At 38.1% G+C, this 26,901-nt stretch overlaps 2 protein-coding genes across 2 annotated transcripts; both read left to right on the top strand.

Moving 5' to 3' along the window:
- Positions 1 to 167: 167 nt before the first annotated feature.
- pld6 (phospholipase D family, member 6) lies at positions 168 to 6,202 on the top strand. Its single transcript, XM_079811541.1, has 4 exons — positions 168 to 210; positions 940 to 1,121; positions 1,203 to 1,426; positions 5,499 to 6,202. The coding sequence occupies exons 1-4, from the start codon at positions 199 to 201 to the stop codon at positions 5,750 to 5,752; spliced, it is 672 nt and encodes a 223-aa protein (XP_079667667.1). The 5' UTR covers positions 168 to 198; the 3' UTR covers positions 5,753 to 6,202.
- A 634-nt stretch (positions 6,203 to 6,836) lies between these two features.
- rab3da (RAB3D, member RAS oncogene family, a) lies at positions 6,837 to 26,349 on the top strand. Its single transcript, XM_079812299.1, has 5 exons — positions 6,837 to 7,196; positions 9,960 to 10,196; positions 21,109 to 21,227; positions 21,468 to 21,592; positions 23,278 to 26,349. Exons 2-5 carry the CDS (start codon positions 9,960 to 9,962, stop codon positions 23,463 to 23,465), a joined length of 669 nt encoding a protein of 222 aa, XP_079668425.1. The 5' UTR covers positions 6,837 to 7,196; the 3' UTR covers positions 23,466 to 26,349.
- Positions 26,350 to 26,901: the final 552 nt, after the last annotated feature.

Below are 26,901 nucleotides of genomic sequence, written 5' to 3'. Positions count from 1 at the left end.
CACTTTTGTGATGTGAGGTCCGACTCATTTATTCTAAGAACCATATAAAAATATAAAAAACGATTCAGTGAATCTTTTACGCCGTGACGCAATAGTGCCGTTTTGTGAACACGTTCAACCGATTCACTGAAAAGATCCAACTCACAAGAACGATTCGAACCGAACGTGCATGTGCCTTGTCACTTGAGTTCGGCAGACATGTCCAAACAGGTATTATATCAAAACATTCTCACATTTTGTGCTATAAAAGTATTTTCGTACCCGAATAAATGACAAATATGCTAACAAGTACACTTTTAATTGATCATATTAGTCGCTTTTTCTGAAATGCGACCACGAGCGTCAAATTCTGTGTTTGCAGTTAGCTTCAATTAAACATTAAACAACATTGAAACACGTTGTTGTACATTCCTTGGCCATTTATGAAAACCACAACTGTTGACCTAATTGTTACATTTTGGAGATTTGCAAAAATTATCATTTGATTACGTTCCAAATTATTACACAAACCTCTGGAATACTTGCTTCTCATTGGTCAATCTGGTCAATTATTTTTGTATAATGAACTTGTCACTGGCAACCGATTTCTCATATAACTGTCTATCTATTAAAATGAATGAAAAAATCTTACATAAATTGTTTTGAGTTGAATTATTTAAGTTGAGAAGACAAAATTTTGACTCTGACCGATCACAAACAAGTTTTTCAGTGTAATAAGTTGTAATAATTCATTATGCATGGTTTAAAATTAGTGTGGGTGGGTAGGATCTGTTCCCCCCTGACGACTGGCTTGTTGTTTATGATCCCAACTGTGGCTAATGAAACGGTAGAACAAAAAGTTCAGGAATGTACAGTCTCTAATACTTTTTTGTTCCTGAAGTGTAATACAAGGCTGCTTTACTTTTCTAATCCGTTCTTACTCTGTGTGTGTATTCTCAGATGTCACTTAAAGAGCTGATGAAGGTGTTAGGGCTGGGAGCCGTAGCTTTCGTTCTGGGGGTGGAGTGGTTAGACTGGCTGAAGCGGCGTCTGAGAGTCTCTCGCGGGCCCCTGAAAGAAGTCCTGTTCTTTCCTTCACCCCATGTTTGTGTCGAGCACCTGTTCACACGACACCTACCCTGGTAGTTTAGTCCACTTTTTCGAATCTAAATGTGTAATAATGTGTAAAACAACTAATTTCTTTGCTTTATCTCGGCCCTCAGTGCATGTCCCCTTCCCCATGGTGAAGAGACGTCCTTCTCCAGGCTCCTCGAGCATCTCCTGTCCGCACGTACGTCACTGGACCTGTGTGTATTCTCCTTCTCTCACATGGAGCTGAGTAGGGCGATTCTCCTCCTGCACAAACAGGGAGTCGTTGTACGAGTCGTCACGGACAGAGACTACATGACCATCACTGGATCTCAGATCGGCACCCTCCGTAAGGCAGGTGTGTGTATGTATATATATATGTATATATTTCAGTCATGACCATGCCCCACCTAGTATCATAAAAACATTCCTGCCGAATCCATACGCTTCATTTGAATATATCCTGCTCACTTCACGACTTAAAAAGTCTAGATAAAATATTTGTTGCAGAATTATCAATACATTTACACTTTATTATTAATTCAGCGTATATAGGCCGCATCTACACTGCAGGTCTTGATGCACAATTCCGATTTGGTGACCATATCCGATTTTTTGGACGACCCGCTTACATCATCTTTTAAAAGCGACCCGTATCCGATAATTGCATTTACACTATACATTGGCGAAACAGCCCAAGACGTTCTGACCCGTAAAAGGAAGTACAACCCCAAATCAGAAAAAGTTGGGACAGTATGGAAAACGCAAATAAAAAAAAAGAAGTGATTTCCAAATTTACTTTGACTTGTATTTCATTGCAGACAATATGAACACAAAATATTTCATGTTTTGTCTGGTCAACTTCATGTCATTTGTAAATATGCATCCTCTCCTGTCATTCAGACCTGCAACACATTTCAAAAAAAGTTGGGACAGTAAAGCATTTACCACTTTGTAATGTTGCCATTCCTTTTCACAACACTTAAAAGACGTTTAGGGACTGAAGACACCAAGTGATGAAGTGTTTCAGGTGTAATTTTGTCCCATTCTTCCTGCAAACAAGTCTTAAGGTGGGCAACAGTACGGGGTCTTCGTTATCACACATTCTCTATTGGAGACAGGTCGGGGCTGCAGGCAGGCCAGTCAAGTACTCGTACCCTCTTCCTCCGCAGCCAGGACTTTGTAATGTGTGCTGAATGTGGTTTTGCATTGTCTTGTTGAAATATGCATGGACGTCCCTGGAAAATATGTCTTCTTGAAGGCAGCATATTATGCTCCAAAATCTCTATGTACTTTTCAGCATTAATGGTTAAAAAAGTTACCTTTGCCAAGGGCACTGACACAACCCCATACCATGACAGACCCTGGCTTTTGGACTTGTTGCTGGTAACAGTCTGGATGATCCTTTTCTTCTTTGGTCCGGAGCACACGGCATCCATTCCTCCCAAAAAATACCTGAAATACTGATTCATCTGACCACAGTACACGTTTCCACTGTGTGATGGTCCATCCCAGATGCCTCCGAGCCCAGAGAAGTCGACGGCGCTTCTGGACACTGTTAACATAGGGCGTCCTTTTGGCACAGTACAGTTTTAACTGGCATTTGTGGATGTAACTACGTATTGTGGTACTTGACAAAGGTTTGCCAAAGTAGTCCTGAGCCCATGTGGTGATATCGCTTATAGATGAATGACGATTCTTGATGCAGTGCCGCCTGAGGGATCGGAGATCACGGTTGTTCAGCTTAGGCTTGCGCCCTTGTCCTTTACGCACTGAAATTCCTCCAGATTCCTTGAATCTTTTAATTATGTTATGCACTGTTGATTGTGAAATATCCAAATCTCTGCCTATCTTTCTTTGAGGAACATTGTTTTTAAACATTTCAATAATTTTCTCACGTATTTGTTGGCAAACTGGTGATCCTCTGCCCATCTTTGCTCCTAAAGGATTAGACCTTTCTTGGATGCTGCTTTTGTACCAAATCATAATTACAATCACCTGTTGAGATCACCTGTTTCAAATCACATCATTATTTAACCATTTTACCTCATTACTAGCCCTAAATTGCTCCTGTCCCAACTTTTTTTGAAATGTGTTGCAGGTCTGAATGACAGGAAAGGATGCATATTTACAAATGACATGAAGTTGACCAGACAAAACATGAAATATTTTGTGTTCATATTGTCTGCAATGAAATACAAGTCAAAGTAAATTTTTTGCGTTTTCCATACTGTCCCAACTTTTTCTGATTTGGGGTTGTACAATGGCATGATATGCAATGCACCTGTAATGGATGCAGACTAAATGATTATTCAATGTATTTAAAGAGAAAAAAGAGGAGAGCCCTTGATCGCAATTCGTGTCCACCTGAGTTGACGTCATTCACCTTTTTCAATGACGTACGACTCGCATTTACTGGGGAATATCCGATTTGACCGCTTGCATGGCAGACGCAAATGCTCATATCCGAATCATATTGGATTTATTACCACAAATGAGTGAGGCCCGAATCCGATCTGAGGATATCATTGGAGGAATTCATGCGTTTTCGTCCTGCTTACACGTTCACATCATATCCGATCTGTGCCACATGAGAGGGAAAAATTGGGAATTGGGTCACTTGAACCATGCAGTGTAACAGTGTTGATTTTGACAGCTAATTTTGATTTAGTTTTAGTCATAGTCTTTTGACTAAAATGCCATTTAGTTTTAGTCACCTGAATTGTTTTTAGTTTTAGTCGACTAAATCTACAGTAGTTTTAGTCTCCTAAAATCTAATGAGTTTAGTTAAATTGTAATACATTAAGCATTTAAGCATTACATAACCGACTGTCACTTGAACTGATATTTTGACATCATTTTGTGTTTGACATTAAAAATACACGAAAGAGCTCAATTCACTTTTTTGTCTGTTTTAAAAAAAATCGATATAGTTTTTATAACTTTGTATTTCTGTTTTAGTTAGTAGGCCATATCAGGTTAAGCTAAAGCTTCAAATACGTTTGTTATTTATTTATTTTTATTTCAGTTAACATTTATTTAATTTCAAGTAATGAAGTTTTGTTAAATGGTTTTAGTTAACTATTATAACCCTGATACTTTATTGAATATGTGTCAAATACTGGTCTTTCCTCCTGACTATAAATTAAATGGGAATGAAATTAAATACAGTTTATTGTGTAACCAAAAACGAATGTATAATGCGTGACTTTTAATGATAAACAAGCTCGAAATACACCGGGACTCTTATTTTGAAATGTTTGCGCCTTACAGTTGCAGGAGCTCATTCAAGTTCAAATGAGGGAGATAAAATATTCATTGTTACAACCGTCTAAAACATATTATACTAATAATACTATATAAACTATATAAACTAATAATACTATATAAACATGGTAAAGTAAACATTGTCATTATTCATCAGCATTAGTTCATAAACAATTGCCTAAAACGTGCGCTATTCATTGATTGTGAGCCGCTCTGGAGCGCTGTATTGGGGATGCGTGAGCCTGTAGAAACGCAACAGCGCCGTGTTTTCCAGCAGTTAGATCAGCACATGTTCAAATCAAATGTGCGCATCTGTTACACAGGACATCAGTTCTGACTGGATCTCTTCCCTAATCGTCCCTCCATTACATTTTTGTCTCGTTTTTATTAGTTGACGAAAATGACAGTAGATTTTCGTCATAGTTTTTGTCATCCAACACTAGTTTTTATTTAGTTTTCGTCTCGTATTCGTCAGTGAAAAAAGGTCGTTGACGAAAATTATTTGTCAACGAAATTAACACTGCAGTGAAAATGGGGCCATAGAGCTCTATGTTTGGATGAATATTTTGGTGGGGCATACAGACGAGCCACGGATGGGAAGGTGTTCATAATGTTTTGGCGTATCTATATGCGTGCGTGTCTGTGTGAAAACAATCTTCTAGCCGAAGAGTTATTATAGTCCTGAGCATTACTAAACAAATTAAATAACAACAGGAATGTCTCTGGCTCTTTAAGAATTTATAGATTTTTTTATTACTCTCCCAGAACTGATTTATAGGCCAGAAAAGTAATATTTCTAAAATTCAAAAAATGTCCTCTCAACTGTGGTATGCAGTGTAAAATGATTTATAGTCAGAACTTGCACGACTGTTGCAAGTGCTAAAACTGTCATTCATACCTAGATTACAACAGCAGCACAGCTCGCACATGTTCTGTCTGGCTCAACCTCTGTCATTTCAGCACACACTGCTCTAACTTATGCAAGCTACTGCGAAACTCACTGCCTGATGCATTAGTGCAGAATTAAAGGCTCTAGAGGATTCACACGTGGCGGGTGTGACAGATGTTTAATAATCACATCTGTTGTTCATTTGCAAGTGCAGTTGGAGCTAATTGATAGTTTCCCATCTGGTTTTTTTTTTTTTTTTTCACCTCTGTTACAGGCATCTGTGTGAGGCACGAGATGAGCGCAGCTGTTCACATGCACCATAAGTTTGCATTAGTGGATGGCAAGAAATTGATCACTGGCTCCCTCAACTGGACCCTAACTGCAGTCCAGAGCAACAAAGAAAACATCATGGTTACAGAGGAGCCGAAGCTCGTACAGCCCTATCAGCAGGAGTTTCAGAAGCTGTGGGAGGCCAATAATCCAGCCAATCACAAACCTCAAACCACAAACGGGCTGATAAACAAATAGACCTGTAAGGTTGAGTGGATAGATAGGGCTTCACATTTACTTCTTTTTTACCTTAAGGTTGCATATAGTTTATCAGTTGGATTACTTTTAGTAGTAAGTTGAAAGCTAGTTTTGTTTTGTTTTTCCTGACTGTTTGTCTTCATGGCAATCTCAACACCTTTAGGAGTTTTTATGAAAAGTGTAACAATTTTCATATTTAGGTCAATATAATTATTATTATTTATTTTTTTAAAAGATGTATCCCAACTAGTTAAAATAAAATAACCCATAGCTCTGCTTATAAACACAGTGTGTGTAAAGCAAGCTGAAACCTGTGAGTGTTTCATAGCCATGCCTTTGATTGCTCAATTCCTGATGGTGCTCGCCTTTTGTGTTCCTCTTTGGTGAGATTTTAGATAAGCTTGTTTCTGTAACTATGTACCTGAATATTATATAAAAATAAATATCTCTAAAGAAAAAAAAAGATATAAAAAGACAATGTACTAATGGATTTATTCAAACAAATAATTTACTCGATTTGCATTACTTTGTACTTGAGTAGGCTACAATCAGCTCATACAGTAAATAGTTGATACTTTTTTACACACACACACACACACACACATATATATATATATATATATATATATATATATATATATATATATATATATATATATATATATATATATATATATATATATAGTATCTATTTATAATTTATGCAGTTAAGACTGTACAGTCTTTGATAACTTTATTAAATTTCTGTATATTGATTATATATTCAGTTATATATTCAGAATTGAATTGAATATATGAAGGCCATATGTTTTTATGTGTTCACTTAAATTAAAAGTTGCTCTTTTTTTAAAGCCTATGTTAAAATCGATAGCTTTCAATTATAGCCTACTGTAATATTGAATGTCTATCATTAATGTTTAAAAAAAATCTATTTCATAGAGACATCAGTAGCAGTAGTAGGCATATTGATAGGCATAGTGAGTAGTATCAGTGATACTGACCTTCGTTCATAAAAAGATGCCATTAAACAAGTATTTAAAATATACTGTCTAGCCCAGTTGTGCAGATTTTATGCTGAGTCTGAGTGGCTGACAGGGGACCTGTTGATTGGTTGCTCCGTAAATGCAGGCTGGACGCTCGTCAGGGCCGCTGGCTGATCTGGAAACAGCCGTCGCCGTTTCGACGAGCCGTCAGCACAAATAAAAACTGGTCGACAGCCAGGTCGCTGCAGGCAACACGGCTTTTGCAACGCCCCTCTGAAGGGAAGGGAATGGTCGGGTTTTAAACCGATAAGGCGAGTGAGTCAGAGTGGACCATTTCCAGTGTGTTTTGCCGGAAAAGTGAAACTGGATCTGCGAAGACTGGACGTCCGGAACCAGCTGAGGAAAAGCGCAACATCAACTTTATAGAATAAAATAACCACCTCGAAGAAGAGCCGGATAAGGTTTGTCACCCTATTATGTTTTGTTGGGTTTTTTTTTTTTTTTGCCCGAAGGATACGCATTTTTCTTAGTCGTTTACAGATTACAGTAGAGATCAGGAAGATGTCCATATGGAAACATGACTCGAGCCGTTTAAAATACCTCTATTCTCTTTCAACCACATTATTCAGTTATTGATGACATTATCATATGAATATTTTCTGAGTGTGTAAGCTGATACTGTGTTTGACAGATTTCATAGTTTAGGGTGTGCGCTGCGGTTTTTGCATCGGATCAAACTTGTAATTTCCTCTTAATGTGTAATGTAATTCTATTTTAAATTGCAGTGGCACAGCAGCATTGTGTTCATGCATATGTGTAAGGTGTGTCATATCCTGGTAACTCCCTCTTCAGGTAATTTAACAGGTGTTGATGTGATCACCTTTTTCTCATATGCTTGAGCAGGATGTTGGGCTACTTGTTTCGTTTTTCTTATAAGGAAATGTGTGTTTATGGAAATAATTGATGTTCAGGGTGATTGGACACTTTTCCCAAGTAATTTCAATGGCAAAAAGTGTCCCAATCACCCTGAATTCGCTCCTATGTCATTATTTACTCATCCTTTTCAGTTGTTTTGTCTGTGGAACACAAATTAAGACTTGCGGAAGAGTCTTAAATAGGGATGCACTGATATGAAAATTTTGGCTGATACCGTTAATCCGTTATATTTGAAAGCCGATAACTGATATATTGGCTGATATATCTAAATCCAAATTTGTATATACTTTTTAAGAGACTGATTACAAAAACACAAGTCTCACCATTAAAAGCCATGTCTTAAACACACTATCATAATGTTCTCATTATAATTTTATGTAGCCTTTATAACAGACTTGCACTGCACATGTTGCTCTTAACTGTGTTTTCCCTTTTTGAAGTGATTCCAATCATATTTCAAGCAATTCAAAACCATAATGGTGAACAACAGTGCGCATCTTAAGTGTCTCAGCTGAAGGAAATAATACATTACTTATCGGCTTTCTATCAGGCCGAAAAACGACAACATTAAAAATGAACATATATCGGCCAATATGGTGGCCGATATATCGTGCATCCTTAGTCTTAAAGTGTCTATGTCTGTCAAGCTCAAAAAGGACCATAAAAAGACCATAAAATATAGTATAATCTGTAGGATTTATTGATTTATATTGATTATTGAAGTCTCTGTGACAAAGATGTTGAAATTCAAGCAGTTATTCACAGAAAATCTTCAGTCATGCCAGTTTGTCGTTAACTCATTAAGTATATTAAAAATCTGTTTGTTAATGGAAATGAAGCTGAAATAAAATGTAGAAATGTTGCCTTGGCAACTAACTGGAAATGAATTTAAGCTGAAGTACAAAAATTACTAAAACTGAAATCATCTAAATCAAAAGTAAATAGAATGAAAAAAGCACATAACACAATTTTTTTTTAATATCTGAGTCACACAGAATACACAATAATGATAGAATCTGTATTTTCTGTAAGTATTCTACTCTATGCGCTTCCCACTTTAAGTACTAAAGTGGCCAGAATGAATTGTGCTGAGCTGGTCTGCTGTAATGGCTCTGAATCAAGGGAAGATCCTCACTCAGCATGTCTGATGCCCAAAGAAAGAAAGCGAGATAGATGACAGTGCTGGAAGAATACTTTAACTATGAGAGAGTATCAACTGAGCTCCAGCTAATGCCGGGCGGGGGACACGCTGCACGATTTTAACCCCGATTATCACTAGCTGACAGTTTTGTGGAAACCGCAGACAAATGCCCCAAATCAGAAGTATATCCTGGATCTGTCTGCAGCTGTCATGCAGTTTTAAATGTGGTTTACCTGGAAATAGGCTTTATGCCAAACGTCCAATGAACAGCAGGAAAACGGGTCTCATTGCATCCGCTTTGATGTACAATCCCAGCCAACACGTGTATGTGGGGCCCTAATGGGTTAAACATGGGCTACAGGGGTATAGAGTGGGCATGGGCTCAAAATGGGCATCTTATCTAGGGCCCACTTGGGTCAACAAAGTAGGTCCCACATGGGCAAATACCCAAAGGGGTTAATCTTGCTTGATAAAGTAAAGAATGAACTACTGGTTTCTGTTCATTGAATACCTTTAACATTTTAGTGTAGTTAAGTGGATTACATGTAATGTTTGTATTTAGGGGTTTACTGTAAATAAGGTACCCCAAATAGAAAATATGGTAGCCCATATATACAGTATATACCCGTTGTGGCCCAAAATAGCCCTAGATAACACCTATCTGGGTCCCATCATCAACCCTTATGGGCAGACCCATGTAGGCCCCAGTTGGGTAACCCAGGTGGGCCCCAGATATCAGCCCATGTGCAACCCCTTTGGGCCCCACATGGGTGTGTTGGCTGGGATATAACTCCAGTCTCACGTGTGATTTTACGTTATTTCCTGTATCACTTTACTTCTTTGGTTGTGAAACATAGTTCGTAGACCAGACAGAGTTGTCGGCGACTCTTCCTATTGAAATGTTGTGTAATGTGCACAAAGCAGCCCCCAGACAGTCGTGCAGTGTGGCAAGAACTGCGATCCAACCACTTTAAAAATCGTGCAGTGTGTACCCGTTATAAATGGGCAAAAGGGTCTAGGCATTTTTAGGGCCCAACATATGAAGAGTTTTGTTGGAGGGTTAGACAACCTTCATTATTAACCTTAATTGGTGACTACATAGTTAGCTCGTCTGTCTAACATTTTCACTTTCCCTCCACCCCTCTAGATGGCGTCGGCCAATGACACCCGTCCTCAGACGCAGGTGCAGAAGGACGTGGCCGATCAGAATTTTGACTACATGTTCAAGCTCCTCATCATTGGCAACAGCAGCGTTGGAAAAACGAGTTTTCTGTTCCGTTACGCCGACGACTCCTTCACCTCTGCGTTCGTCAGCACAGTCGGCATCGACTTCAAAGTGAAAACGGTTTACCGCAACGAGAAACGAGTCAAGCTGCAGATATGGGTGAGTGTGGAAGATGAGACATTGGAGTCGTTTATGTAGCTTTTATATGAAGATGGTGGGTAGTAGTTTTTGTTCATACAAAGTCTAGACTAAAAATGGTGTCATATTTTGAATTAGTTTTTTATGTTATTGTGGTATCAACTATTTTAGATTTAGCTACCTGCCCCTTAAATGGCACATAAAAACAAAACAAACTGTGGCTGAATGCTTTAGACAAATCAGATATTTGTTCCCCTCTCTAAGTGGGCAGAATAAGCTTCAAAATAGAAAAGACTTCAAGTTTCGCCCGCTTTTTTTAGTGGCCTTGTGGTTTCGAGGCTATGAGGTGAATCACAACAGTACAAACTTTATTATGAAGCAAAAATGTTTTTGAAAAGGAGATTAAGGTATGTTTACACGACAACGATGTACTAAAAACGGAAACGTTTTTCCTTTGCGTTTTTCGCGTACAGGTGACAGCATTGACAAAACGTTCCCTGTTCACACGAATCCGCGAAAATGACTAAAATCGCTGTATTATTCATGCCAGGCCAGTAGATGGCGATGTTACTTTGTAAAGAAACACTATGCGCCTATAGACTGAACACACAATACTCATACTCATACTCATTTACAGAGACAATAAAGGTATCGCTTTCAAAAACGTGCACTTTTTATCCCGTTTTTATCAAAAGTTTGAGTTTCAGGCCCGCAAAACGCCATGAATGACATGAACGACAAATGAATGGTGTCGGTGTCATCTAAATGGTCCCTAAAAAACAAAGATACTAAAGTCTTTAGTGAGGGTACAATCCCGTGAAGCATTACAAATTACATATTTGAATTTAAACGACAGATACATTTTATATTATGTATAAAATATTTAAGTATTTTGAGAGAGTAGGGAGACTGAGACTGAGGCTGCATCTGAAATCTCATACTTCTCTACTATATAGTAGAAAAACAGTATGTGACAATCAAGTATGTCAGAATTCACAGTACTCATAAAAGTGTGGGCGAAAAGTTCCCGAATAACCTACTACTTTGGCCGAGATTCTGAAGTGCGCATACAATGGACACTTTACTATCCCATAAGGCCACTGGAGAGGATTTGTGAATGGCAGTGAAGTGACGCTGGTAGGTCACAATACGGTGACAGCATGGCGAATGTAGTACGCCCAGATTACATTCATACTACACAGATTCATACTATGTAGAACATACTTTTTTAGCGGTTGCTAAGTATTTACTTATTCATAGTACTAATAGAGTACGCGATTTCGTACGCAGCCTTACATGTCATTCACGGTGATTCATGGGAGTGAGCAGCCACTAAATAGTTATTTTGGCACGATTCGCTTCTTTAGATTTTCTGATTGTTTTATGGATAATGTATAGCCTGACATCGTCATGCTCAGATTTTTTTGAGAGAAATAGTAAAGGTGAATGCATATGAACAAGTTCTCCGTTTAGTAATAGAATTCAACCCAAGCGCTCTTTGCTGACGTGATGATTATGTTAGTGTTGATCATCTGTCCATCATCAATTTGATTGGTCCGAACAGCTCTGGTTCGAGCATAGTTGCTCCACAACGGATCAAGTCCAGACCGAACTTCCCAACCTCAAATGTTGTGGGCGGGGCTAAGTTCGGCTGGCATCCAGGCTAGATAATGTATGTTTTCACCAGCAAATTTCACCGTTAAACATAATTATTTAAAAAAATAAGTTAGAAAATAAGAAATAACGTGGACTGACGACTTAAAACAATCATAAACCATCAATTATCAACCTCATATAGCATTCAGTAGAGCAGTATTTAAATGTTTGTAAGTTATCATTAAAAATATATTCCCCTATGGAGAAAATGAATGTGATTTTTACTTCCGAAACCTGACTGTTGTCCTGGCTATGTGAGTCTTTGGTGCAATGCTTTTAGTTGCCAGATTTTAAATGCATTAGGTTGCATTACAGGTATAGTGGAAGAATAAATTCAGTGCTTTAAAATCTCTTATTATTCATACTTTACAGTTTCAGCCAGAAAAGAAGACTTGTTAGTTGTTATTGCCAAAGTCGAATGTTTTGAAAAGAGGATCCACTTAATGTGTCAGTATGACTTAGTGATACTTTGATCAAGATAAACTAGGTGGAGGTGTGTGTGTTTTTCACTGGTGTGTGTCAGCAATGATGTTTAATGTTACAAAACATCCAGAATGACCCAATCCAGATGGCCCCATCATTTGATGCATTATTTGTGGAGCACGCACACGCACACACACACACACACACACATAGGGCTAAATCCATTTTGAGGGAACCTTTAGAAAATAAAAGCCATAAAATCAAATTGGTTGTGCTTTTTGGCCGTCCAGACCAGCATCCATCTGCCTTCTGCACTGAATCACTAATTGAATCAATACTGACACAGGAAGTTGGCCCAGTGCTGCCAAAGAATTATTTACAATCCGGTGTGTGTTTTTGTGGCTGCATATGTGTTGTTCTAAGTTAGTTTATGTTAGTTAAATACTGTTAAATTCCTTTGTCTTGATATTGTAATTTTCGTTGTTATTGTTGAGCAGCCTCAACCGCAGCCTTCCTCGATAGAGGAAGCGACAGTAATTTCTGCTGATGAAAGGAAGTGGGTGAGAGAACATCTCAGAGGTGTTGAGTAGACTTTTCCCAGAATGCACTTGTGTGCTGATAACCCACCATAGGACAACTCAGCTCTGCCTCCAGTAATTTGAGACTAGAATATAATCTAGTAACTAGATTTTTTACATTGCATGTGCAAAACTTGTGAACCCAATGCTAGGATTGTGAATAAGTTGCCAGGAAGTTACTATGTGGGTGTTCTAGGTAGTTGCTTGCTAGGGGTATTAATGTTATTTTTCTATCCTCCAAGTGAAAATTGTAAGTTTATTGATTAGAAAAGCCGAAGGTAAATGATGTCATGTCAAGGCTGATGCACAACTGATGGCACAGTCCTAGTTGTTGTTTTAGTATCATATTGCGCTGATGCTTTATTATACATGAGATCAGATGTTCTCAAATGGTTTTGCTTTAGAATGCATATTTTATATTAAATATTGTGGCGACCCAATGTGCTACCAAAAGTTTTTACCTTACAAACGTTTATTGAACAAAAATTTAAATGCATTTGCATTAGAGCTGCAACTAACGATTATTTTTTCTGTCGACTAATCTAACGATAATTTTTTCGATTAGTCGACTAATCTAACGATTCTTTTTCCGGATTAATTTTATGATTCTTTTTGACTGATTATTGTATTTCAAAGAGGGTAGTGAATTTGTATATTATTTTAACATGAAATCAATGAATGATGACAATATTAATTGTATTTCAGGAAGGGTAGTGTACATAGTATGCCATTTTATAATGAAATATATGGACACAAGAAGCATTTTAAACATCATGTATAATGATACTATTCATCATAAAACGTATACAGAGTAAGCCTAATTAGGAAATGTTGTTTACTATAGTAGTTGAGTATGATTTACTTATTGATTTGTGTCAATAGTAAACGAAAATGCACTTGTATTTATCTGCAAAAGGTTCACATACAGCTTTCAGCATAGTTTTAATGTATAACTAGTCGTCTATTTTGAAGATATACATGTGCATAAACAACAGCTAAAGCTGCCAGAAGTTTTTGCCCAAATTTCAAAGACATATTTAAATGATTAAAGCTAGAGGCATATCTTAACTTTAATGTTACTTTAATCATGTAAACTACCTATATACAGCATGTTATTATGCATATGTGTTTGGGACAGAGGGGAACCGGGTCGCATTAACAGGAGATATATGCAGCCCATAATAAATAAAAGCACGAGACGTACAGGGGTCGGAGAAGAACACCGGAAAATGTGACCGTCTGTTGCAATACACGCGCCACGGTTCAGCTGCGTGAGAGAACACTGGCAGCAGGGTTGCCAGGTTTTCACAACAAAACCCACCCATTCGTTACTCAAAACTAGCCCAAAACAAGCCCAATTGCGTTTCGGGGAGGTTCTCCGGTAAACATCGTGTTCGGGGGTTAAATATGTGTTGTTGTTTTTAAACAGAGCGAACAAAGCACAGTTTTATTCGGCTTCTGTTTAAAGTACTCCCACACTTTTGAATGTCGCGGTCTGGCTTTATATGATAAATTATCATTTTCACTATGCCCGGAAGCAGAAGCTGCCATTATTCTAGATCTTCTAAAACGTAAATAATGTGCCGCCGACGCGTCGACGCATTTCACGCACGTATGACGTCGACGCGTCGTTGCAGCCCTAATTTGCATTGCATTGCATTGCATGAAAATGTGATTAAATGAGAATCCATACTTAATGTAGTCTAGATGCCAAGTTCAGTCGTGAAATTCTAGTGAAAAATAAATATACCAAACCATAATACAAACAGTTACATACGGTATGTTTGTACTTAATATAAATACCCTGCACTTTTGGTGTACTAAACTGATACTTAAAGTCTGCTAAATTTGTTCTTAAACTAATATTGTACTTAATGCACTTTAATTATAGCCTGGCTCCGCCCTCCTACATACTTCCGCTCAATTTTCATTTTCCTTCAGTACTCCGTCTGGCGTTGCGGTATATTCTCTGGTTTTCTCCGGTCAAATTTTAACCGCTCCAATCAGCGAACAGAGGAAGTGGCTGAGAACAATGACGTTGATGTTGTGATGACATACGTCACGACCAAACGTTAGCGACTGGTTATGGCAGATCCAGAGTGGCTCTGGTCAGATCTAATAGTTTTAAACTTCAACAGAGTACCCGCCTTCAAGGAAGTTAACGCTTGTCAATGGAGAGTGGCCAGACTCTCTGTAGCTACAAATTAAATGTACGATGGTCTGGTAGACCAGGCTATTTTAATTATCCAGAAGTAGTGCTGTCCAACTAAATATATACGCAAGTATGAGTGCAAAACATTTTTTGACACAAATCGAGCCGTGTTCGAATCCGCCTTTTGCCAAACTCGCTCTACTCCCTTTTCCCATCACATATCAGATCGGAAAGGCATTTATTTTCAATAAAAATGAAGAAAATATAAAAAAAAGAAATAAAGAAATAAAGTGTCTAAACGTGTGTTTAATAATAAAGTGGTTAGGGGTAGGTGTAGGGAGGGATTTATTGTCCCAAGAATGCGGCATTCCATTTAATAATTTTAATAAATATAATAATTTACACTGTTGTTATTGCATACCGTTTCATGTACAACACCTAGGGTGCAAATAGTATCTGCCCCTTTTTATAAGTATAAGTAGTATAACTACTATTTACACATAGTGTAAATAGAATATATTGCTACTTGCACTTAGTGTATATTTGATTCTGCTAAAATGGAACTATTGCAAGTATATTTTAGGTACACTTTAAATATCTTACATTTAAAGACTGATATTATACAGTGATCATACTATCCTTACTAATAGTGATATTAAAACACATTTAGGCTTAATATTAAGAAATATGCATTGTGCAATAAAGAAGTACTCCAAATAAAGTTTAATTATAATATTTATATCAGCAAGTCTCAATCAATATGTCAGTAAATATGTTAATGCATTTGTACTATACTTAGTATGAAATGTATTTTAAATACAATTTGGTATAGGGTTTTTTTTCACTGGGGAACTCTTACGTACCGCTGATTGTCTGCCTCGTCGCCGGTTCAGCAGCCAATCAATCGCTTCTTACTATATACTCTCGCTTTTATTTTCTGGTCCAACTAGATGGGGCTCAGTCTGCGTGCCACGTCTGTAGCCCTCCTCCTCCCCAGCACCACCTGTCTAGATATGCTGCAGCTACAGGGTCTCTTTTGTCTTGCAGCAGCATCATATAATCTTGAGGTTCAGCAGAGCAAGTCTTCGTATTTGCTCAGCAGCATCAGCTTGTTTTCTTCTCTGTATTTCTTTTGGTTTCTCACAGCAGCAGCAACGGCATAGCAGAGCTAGTCTGCCGGAACCAAACCTATCTTAATTATTAACTATATTGATCATATGGTTAGATGCATTTTTGCTTTTTGCACCTTTTTTTCCCCGGCTGTACATGTAGAGAACCACTGCATTAAATTCTCCCTGATGTTGATTTCAGTAAAGGCCCTCTTCTGTTGTCAAGATCCCAGGGTGCAGTCCAAGCCTTGTGATGTGTACATGTGTGTGTGGTGTATTTAGTGGGTGGGGAGGAGCCACATTGCTCTTTACTAAGTGTTTGGAGATGTTTAGTTAATAATCAGTCATGTTTTATTGACTATATTTCTATAGCAGTGTGTATGATGTCAACTAATCAAATGGTGTTTGTGTTGCTATCTCTATACACACAAGTTTATTAGACTTTCGGTTACACTTTAGACAATCTACTAACTATAAGTAACTTCGCAGCTACATGTCAACTAACTCTTAGTTAGTAGATTATTTGTAGTTGTTTGTAGGTCAGGGTTCGGGTTAGTAGAATAAGTTGACATGTACTTACAAAGTTACAAAGTCAGTAGAATATCTGTTGAGGGATCATCAGAATAAAGTGCTAGCAGATATTAAGCAGTCTACTAATACTCTAATGACTGGTAGTTGACATGTAGTTGAAAAGTTACTTATAAGCCCTGTTTACACCTGGTATTAATATGCGTTTTGGTCGATCAGATCTCAAGTGGATGATGCTAAATACAGGTGTAAACGGGGTCTAAAAGGTTTTGAGCTTGTCCGCTTTCGAACACTTCCAGAGGTAGTTGAAATCGCATTAGACTGCGATTGCAGTGTAAACGCTCATGTGATAGAATGTGTTTAAACATCCACAAAAGACCATCTATTCTCAGAGTAAACATTATGGGATATTCTATTTGAAGATGAAAAACGTACCAAGCACAATGTTCTCCCACCATTCCTGATTTCTAACACACACAAAAAACGTTTGGCTGGTCTTGCGGCTGTCAGAGCAGAAACAAAAGCTGCTGTTCTCCGTATGTTTTTCCATCGCGTTCATATGTAAATTGCACAAGCTTATTTTGTCCATTAGATGGAAAGATCTGAAAAAAACATAGATTTACCCACCCATAGACCCTCCCCATGAAGAAATCAGGACAAGTGGTTCAAAGGGGACAAAAGAGACAGATTAAAACTCTAGGTGTAAACTCCCTTGTCTACTTGTGATCCTGTTGACCAAAACGCATCTTAATACCAGGTGTAAACAGAGCCAGAGTTAGTAGAATGTCTAAAGTGGATTCCCGAAATAAATGATCCAATATCCAGGGTATAGCGTTAGTTCTGGCAGGAGCAGTTAGTCAAGCTCGCATCAGCTGACTGTCAGCTGATCATGTCTACCTATAGGAATACGATGCCTATCACAGCATATAAGCTCCTTCAGTATTATCAGTTGCTATCGCGTTTCTCCGGAGCAAATGATCCCCCTCTATCCCCAGCTCCTCCTCTCTTCAGTCAGGATTTGGCATTCTGATTCCCCCTGAATCAGACTAAATTCCCGAATTAGGTTGTAGATTTTAATATTGACATTAATGCTAATGCTGTTTATTTTCATGTCATTTCTATTTTATTTTTATTATTTATTCATTTTTATCGTATAGTGTTATGAATGCTTTGGCAATGTAAAGATTTCTTTCACCATGCCAATAAAGCTATTTGAATCTTGAATCTTGAAATGCTATCTGCAATACATCGTTGCTTCTGTTCTGTTTACCCTTAGGGGGTTTATCACGGCTCTCTCTGCTCTTATCCATGCTAGGCTTCATGGATGCGCAGGGAGTTCTTGCCCAGAACAGAACCATACCGCCAATCTAAACTAAATGTTTATTGTCTTTCCCTTTGATGATAGTGATCCTGACAGAATAACAGATTATGCCAAAATAATGTCATTCTTCCATGAATTTAATTGTTAGATTCAGTTCAAAGTTCAGGTCAAGACCTCCCAAATCCTTTTTTAAGAGCTTATTTTATGCAATATAATAGTTTGCATTAACAAAAAATTAAAAATAAACTCTTTTATTACACTAAAGTGCACCATAAATGTGTTGAAAGTACCATATACATTATGTGCATGTTCACATTTGCATGTACTCTCTCTCTCTTGTTTACTTAAAGGAGGAGTTCATCATTTAAAGGCAAGGGCGAATGTAATTTGAGGCATTGCACGATGAAGGAAGAGCAAATATTACACATTACTTTGGATTAGTCATCACAGTGCTCTGTAGATTTAACTGCTGTATTGGCACAGTCATGGACATTGAAGAATCATTTCATTGACATTTCCAGACTTTAAAGGTTGCTTTCGGATCAGAATGAAGCATGTAAGATTGCATAGGCAGAAATGGTTCATTTGTCTTTGTTGTAAAGTTAGTCATCATGTGTGTGTGTGTGTGTGTGGGTGGTTGTGTGTGTCTGTGTGTGAATTGCACCTAGCACATCTTATCTCTGTTGAAAGAAGGGGCTGAGGCTTTTGTTACGCTCCCATTAGTTTCAATTCAGTTCTTTCCCTAAAATACAATACATGCATATATACAACCCTCTAACAGCTGCCCAAACCAAGAGTTACCATGGGAACCGACATAGGTGAGGTCACAGCATTTTAAATCAAGTCAAGGCTTTTCAGTATCATGGAAACTAATCAAACGTTGCCTGGTTACCAGATTAACATGGCTGTTAACCTCTAAACCTCCGACTTTGTTTCATTTGCATTGCATTTACTTGAATAATTTTCTTTTTTTTATTTACTCTTAGACTTATATTAACATAAATGGTCAAATATTCAAGATATGTTTGCATTAAACTTTACTGGCAATATAAACTTATCTAACATCATCAATATTGCTATGATTTTTAATGCACTTTTTATTTGCCCATTAAGTTTACTAACAATGTAATTAGAGTAGTTGGTATCCCTCCTTTCTAAGTGAGCATTAAAACCATTATTAAACACATAATTTGCTTCATCACTCAAAATTCTTTACCTAAGTTTTACATACATTTTACATGTAATAATGTGTTTTATTCAACAACAAAAAAATATGTGTGTGTATATTCAGTGCCCTCCAGTAATATTGGACCCTTGGTAAATATGAGCAAAGGCAGCTGTGAAAGTAAATCTGCATTATTTATCCCTTTTGAACAATTCACAAAATTCTAACCAAAACAATTGAAAGTGGGGGGGAAATCACATTTTTAAATAAATGTTTTTTCTCCAATGCATTTTGGCCACAATTATTGGCACCCTAGAAATATATTAGTATATTAGTAAATATAAGTATATTCCTATTTCCTTTTCACATTTTTAGCACACCAGAGTGACAAGGAGCATTAAATTATCCAGCCATGACTTCATGTTCCACAGGAGTATAAATATGAGGACACACAAAGGCCAAATTCCCGTAATCATCCACCACAATGAGTAAAACCAAAGAATATATTTCTGATGTGCAGCAAACGATTGTTGAGCTTCACAAAATAAAAAATAACTGAAGTATTGAAAACCCCCATTCCCACCATCAGGGCAATAATTAAGAAGATCCAGTCAACTAAAGATGTTCTGAATCTGCCTGGAAGAGGACGTGTGTCTGTATCGTCCTAATGCACGGCGAGGAGGAGAGTTTGAGTGGACAAAGACTCACCAAGGATCACAGATGGAGAACTGCAGAGATCTTGGGGTCAGAAAGCCTCAAAATATCACCACATGTTGTTTGGGAGGGATTCAAGAAAAACCCTCCTAGCTCATCCAGAAACAGACCTCCAGCATATTCAGTGTCAGACACGACTGGGACTTCAGACAAGACCGGATTCTGTGGTCAGATGAAGCTAAAAAAAATAGCTTTTTTGCTGCAAACCCATAGAGTTTGGTGCAAACAGGGATTAAATGTACCCCATTCCCACAGTTAAATATCCCGCTGGATCTTTAATGTTGTGGGCCTATTTTTTTGTTGGAGGTCCTGGACATCTTGTTCAGATTCATGACCTCATGGATTCTAGCAAATGCCAACAGATTAAAAATCTAAACCTGACGGAATCTGCTAGAAATCTTATAATGGGCTGTGGCTGGATCTTCCATCAGGACAATGATCCAAAACAAACATCAAAATCAACACACAAATGTGTCACAGATCACAAAATGAAGCTTCTGCCATGGCCGTCCCAGTTCCCTGACCTGAACCCTAGAAAATGAGTGAACTGAAGAGAAGAAGCACCAACATGGATCTGTAGGATCTGAAGGATCTGGAGAGATTCTGTATGAAGGAATGATCGCTGATCTCTGGTCAGGTGTTCTCCAAACTCATCAGGCATTGTAGGAGAAAACTCAGAGCTGTTATCTTGGGAAAAGGACGTTGCAATAATTGGGTGCTAGAGAAAATAAAATAATGTGAGTTTACTCCCACTTTCAATTAGGTTAGAAGTTTTTGAATGAAAGTTCAAAAGGATAAACAATGCAGATTTATTTTCACAGCTGCCTTTGCTCATATTTACCAAAGGTGCCAAAATTAGTGGAAGCAATTTAGTTGCACATAATTAATGGTGAAATATCATATTTATTTAAAGTCTCTTAGCACTTTACTGATATATTACAATCTCCAAGCAAGAAATAACAGCAACCAAATAACTGATGAGGCTTGACAGGCTCAAAGCATATAAAGCGCTGAATGCTTTCTGCAATCCATATGGCTTTTGCCATACAGTGTTTTAGGAAGTACAGTTATTTACATTTATGCATTTGGCAGATGCTTTTATCCAAGGTGCAATCAAGGTACACATTTTCCATTTTGTCAGTTCTTGCTTTCCCTGGGAATTGAACCCATGACCTTGGCGTTGCTAGCGCCACACTCTAGTGTTTGTTTGAGCTACAGGAAGTAATGCTTGGATAAATCAAATGCATTTAATGGCTATATTTTGGATGCTTGTATGTTGTTTCTCAGGACACAGCAGGGCAGGAGAGGTACCGAACCATAACCACAGCGTACTACCGAGGGGCCATGGGCTTTCTACTAATGTATGACATCACTAACCAAGAATCCTTCTACGCCGTGCAGGACTGGTGAGTTTACTTTATTTATAGTCCTACATGGATCATGCTAAAGTTACAGAGTCAGACTTCTTTTATTCAATACCAATCTGCTATGACCCTAGGTAGTAACTCAAAGTGAGAGCGATTGAAATGTCGAGGGTTCCTGGTTGAAGTGCCACACATTTTATAACAGCCACAGAGAGGGCGCTCACGAGCAGTTTTTTTGAGCATGTCAGTTCAAAATTGATTGAATATGTGTGTGTTTTCTAGGGCAACTCAGATTAAAACATACTCATGGGACAACGCTCAGGTGATTCTGGTGGGGAACAAATGTGATCTGGAGGACGACAGACTGGTGGCCAGAGAGGACGGGCAAAGACTGGCTAATGAGCTAGGCATGTTACAGGACAACAGAAAACACCTGCCACACACACACATGAGCCTGTAAATAAAGACTTGAGCATGCAAGGGTCCAGAATTTACTTTTTGTTTGCAATCCCTCCCAATGGTGGGTGAGATTTTTTGGATGAAAATAATCTAACTGGCTATGCTATTATGCATTCTTTTTTTATGTAGAAGTAAATGCTTCTTTTATAATACTTGCACCTTTCTTGTCCTTTTGTAGTTTTCATTATGACATTGATTGCATGGATAATTGGATATTCTTCAAAAATACATTCTTCTTTAAACCACATAAAAAACATACATGTTTGGAGTGACATGTTAAGTTGAATAATGACTGAATTTTAATTTTTAAAATGGAGGTGAACCATTTTAAAGTCAAGTTCTACTCTCCTTGCCGAGTGTTAATTTTGGACCCTGTGCATGGCACGTCACCCTGTGAATTTCCTCTGTGCTGCAGAGCCTTATTTGGACAGAAGAAAAGACAGGAAGAAATGCTGTGAATGATACAGGCCTTTCAAAGCACAGAATGCAAATGTGTTGCTCAGAGGGCATCTATTGCTCAGTAGATGGTAGATATAATGAGTTATGACCTCATATGTAGTGGTTGACCAATATAGATTTGAAATACTTTCTGCATTTTTACATTTTCAAAACAACTCATTTTGTATGATTTATAAGCTTGTTTCCTCATGGGGACCTCAATTTAAGTCGGAGTGCCCATGAGTCATTTAGGTTAAAGTCCCCACCGGGATAGAAAAGGATCATCTTCACACTTGAATCGGCTCCTCTGAGTCCAGACCTTAAATTCTCTGAAAGGCTTTGGGATGTGCTGGAGGAGACTTTACAGAGAGCTGGACTCTTGCATTGACAATACAAGATCTGTACCAAAAACTGATGCACCTCTTGATGGAAATAACATTTATTGTATATGGCCATGATGTGTCCTCCTACATGGTTGTTTAAGAAATGAAAAGCTACACACTCCTTCAATTAGGGTTAGAAGAACTGTTGCCAAACATATAACATGCTAGAAACATAATAATCCCTGCAATAATGATACAATCAATGACTCTTAAGCATTTGTCTTAAGCAACTTTTTTTAGGGGCTGTGCAGTGTATATATATATATATATATATATATATATATATATAAAACATATATTATACTTTATATAAAAGCATTGATTTTGTAAGACTTTTGTGAGGTTCGTTGGCATTTACTGTTTATTAGATTTTTTTTTAAGTGTTTAAATGATATAAAAGCTTATTTCCGATGTTGCGTTTCATTTATTAGAACTGTTGAAGTCGGCATGAATTTCTGCAATATTTCATAAAAATACGATTGAAAATGTAATTGAAATGTAAAAATGTGAAGAAAAAAAGGACAATAAACTAATGAAGATGGAGAATGGGAATCTCCTTTGCGTCTATCAAAATAAAAGTCCCGCTTCTGACGCTCATCGGCCAAACAGAAAACTTAATTAATGTCAAATATCAGCCGGACACTAATTATATGTGTAGAATGTTTTTATTCTGCTTGTAAAAATGATATTTTGGGGTTAATAAACATTACAGTTGTATTCAAATATGATTTAATTTCACATTTCATATTTGATGCGTATAACTCAAGATGTCTCCTCTTCTGTTTCTCTCTTTCTCTGCTGTCTTTTTGCAGGCTTCCAGTTTTTTGAGGCGAGTGCCAAGGATAACATTAACGTCAAGCAGGTGTTTGAGCGGCTGGTCGACATCATCTGTGACAAAATGAACGAGAGCTTGGACGGAGACCCCAGCATCTTAACCAATCACAAAGGCCCGAGTCTGCAAGACACGCCCCCTGATGGACAGAGCGGCTGTGGATGTTAATGATCCTCTCTCAACAAACACTCATACTTGAAGGCAAACATTCACACACATGCACACACTCCCCACCCCTCTCTCTCTTAAACACACGTACACCAGAAGAGAAGCTCTTTCAAGCGTACAGCCAGTACATAGTCTGATAAAATGCCACCCAAACAGTACAAATCTGGCATAAGCCCTTTAAAATGAATAATCACTATTTCAGTTACATAAACAGGCCCCTCAGGGATTGAATGAAATGGGACGGGTTTCCCTTTGCGTGATGTGTGGCTGCTAATACATTGAACTGTGATATCATGATGAGAACAGCCAGGAAAATACTGCATGAAACTGCAGAGCATGAATCAGAAATTCACTTGCCAAAGTCTCAACTGTTTCAAACTACTCCAGTGTCTGTTTACATCATGCTCAGATAAAAAGCATTTGGTCGTCAGTGTGAAGTAGCTTTGAAATGTGTATGGATTATTTTAATGGATGCAAGATCATGTTTTACTTTAATATAGGTGATAAAACATTTTAGGACTGGAAATATCCAGTCAATATGATTGTAAAACGTCATAGTTTTTGTTACTTGTTTCAAAGTATGTCCTCAAGTCAGATTATATTTGTCTTTGGCATTTGCTTTGAATGCAATAAATTTCGCTTTGGACACTAAAGGAGATCCTGAAATGACTAATCACTTGTTCCTAAATCTGCGTTATAGTCTGGAAACGGACTACCAGGAAACCACACAAATGGTTTAAAATAGGTTATGAAAAGTTGAGGCTGGACAAAATAATGCCTGGAAAAGTCACAGCACTTTAATTATTATGGTTTGAGTCAAGAGCATTATAGTGTTTTTTATGTAGGCTGTCTTTTTATGCATGTTATTAGAAAATCAATAATTATGTGTGCGTGTCTATATACAACATTCAGGGATACCATTATATCCTAATATTGTGTTGGTCCCCCTTTTGCTGCCAAAAACAGCCCTGACCCGTCGAGGCATGGACTCCACTAGACCCTGAAGGTGTGCTGTGGTATCTGGGATCAAGATGTTAGCAGCAGATCCATTAAGTTTTTTTAAGTTGTGAGGTGGGACCTCCATGGATCGGACTTGTTTGTTCAGCACATCCCACAGATGCTCGATTGGATTGAGATCTGGAGAATTTGGAGGCCAAGTCAACACCTCAAACTCGTTGTTGTGCTCCTCAAACCATTTTTGCTTTGTGGCAGGAGCATTATCTGCTGAAAGAGCCACAGCCACTAGGGAATACCGTTTCCATGAAAGGGTGCACACGGTCTGCAACAATGCTTAGGTAGGTGGGACGTGTCAAAGTAACATCCACATGGATGGCAGGACCCAAGGTTTCCCAGCAGAACATTGCCCAAAGCATCACTGCCTCCGCCGGCTTGCCTTCTTCCCATAGTGCACCTGGTGCCATGTGTTCCCCAGATAAGCCACGCACACACACCCGGCCATCCACGTGATGTAAAAGAAACCGTGATTCGTCAGACCAGGCCACCTTCTACCATTGCTCTGTGGTCCAGTTCTGATGCTCACGGGCCACTGTTGGCGCTTTCGGCGGTGGACAGGGGTCAGCATGGGCACCCTGACTGATCTGCGGCTATGCCACCCCATACGCAACAAACTGATGCCCTGTGTATTCTGACACCTTTCAATCAGAACCAGCATTAACCTCTTGAGCAATTTGAGCTCCAGTAGCTCGTCTGTTTGATCGGACCACACGGGCCAGCCTTCACTCCCCACATGCATCAATGAGCCTTGGCCGCCCATGAGCCTGTCTCCGGTTCTCCACTGTTCCTTCCTTGGAGCTCTTTTGATAGAGACTGACCACTGCAGACCGGGAACATCCCACAAGAGCTGCAGTTTTGGAGATGCTCTGACCCAGTCGTCTAGCCGTCACAATTTGGCCCTTGTCAAACTCGCTCAAATCCTTACGCTTGCCCATTTTTCCTGCTTCTAACACATCAACTATGAGGACAAAATGTTCATTTGCTGCCTAATATATCCCACCCAATAACAGGTGCTGTGATGAAGAGATAATCAGTGTTATTCACTTCACCGGTCAGTGGTTATAATGTAATGTTATATTGTTGTAGTTTATAGACCAAATCTTAGTTTTAAACACAAACACAGTTCAGATTAAATAAATCTGCATAACAGCGATCTGTTACTGGCTTCACAATTTATAGTATGCAATTTGCATAGGTTAGATATATAATATCTTCAGGCCATTTCTTTCCGGGGTACATTTCAGCTAATTTTCTCGCAAAGCATGACACACATGTTTCTCTTTAGCATTGTACATTAAATTTCCATTTTGCACACAACACAATTACTTTGCATTTAAAGTGCCCCTATTATGGCATTTGTTTTGTTTTGGGAGTCCCCAACAACAGGTTTACATGCATGCTTGGTCAAAAAACACTTTAATTGTCTTATAATATTCATTTATTTTCACCTTATTTGCTCAACGACACCCAAAGGATTCACTTCCAAACCCCTCCTTTTGCGTGACGCTAATCTGCGGTGATTGGTCAGTTGACCCAGCCAGTTGTGATTGGTCTACTGCGTGCAGCACATGTCAGAAACGGAACGCCTATCGCCATTACTGGATTACAGCTTCATGAAACAGCATTAGAAGAATTCCCCATATGCAAAAAAACATTAAATCACATTATACAGACTTTTTGAGAGGACTTGTATAATGTATAAGACATTATCAGACATAAAACCTTTTTTCCTCAGTTGTAGCTGCCTTAATAAACTTATCAAAATGGCAAGATTTATCCCACAACTATTTACAGAAACACTGTGATGATGGAGTTGACATGCTAAGGCTGTGACCTTAGAGACTTCAATATTGTTTGTTTAAAATATATTAAAAAAAAAAAAATATATATATATATATATATATATATATATATATATATATATATATATATATATATATATAACTTCCATGTGTCCGACTGTGAGATACACAATGAGCAGGAAATAGTAAGTGCTCCTCAGAGTTAAAGCTGCCCATTGCACTGCCTGACTTATTCAGAATTATAAAAAATCATGATGGAGTTGATACAAAGTGTGGACGCAACTTTTATAGCTATTTTTAAATGGAAAATATAATTCAATATTTACTTTTTGTATTCAAAAAATTGAAGAATCTCCAAGGCACTCGGGTAATGTAGAAAGAATTAAAAAAGCCTTTTATATATCATAGCAGTATTCATTTAAAAACTGGTGATGTGTTACGGCGTCAAGCCTTCAGTTTTCACAGTTTTTAAATGAATACCGCCATGATATATTTGTAACGAGGTTAGTTCACACACATACATAAACAAAACGTAAATAAAACACAACTTAAAGTCCAGGCCTGGTCCTCTCTCGTCCTTCACTGTCGTCGCTCCTCCTTTATACTCCCGTCACTCCTCC

Source organism: Gobio gobio (assembly GCF_949357685.1).
Source record: "Gobio gobio genome assembly, chromosome: 3".
In the NCBI taxonomy this organism is placed as follows: Eukaryota; Metazoa; Chordata; class Actinopteri; order Cypriniformes; family Gobionidae; genus Gobio; species Gobio gobio.
This window is presented reverse-complemented; position numbering and strand designations above follow the sequence as displayed.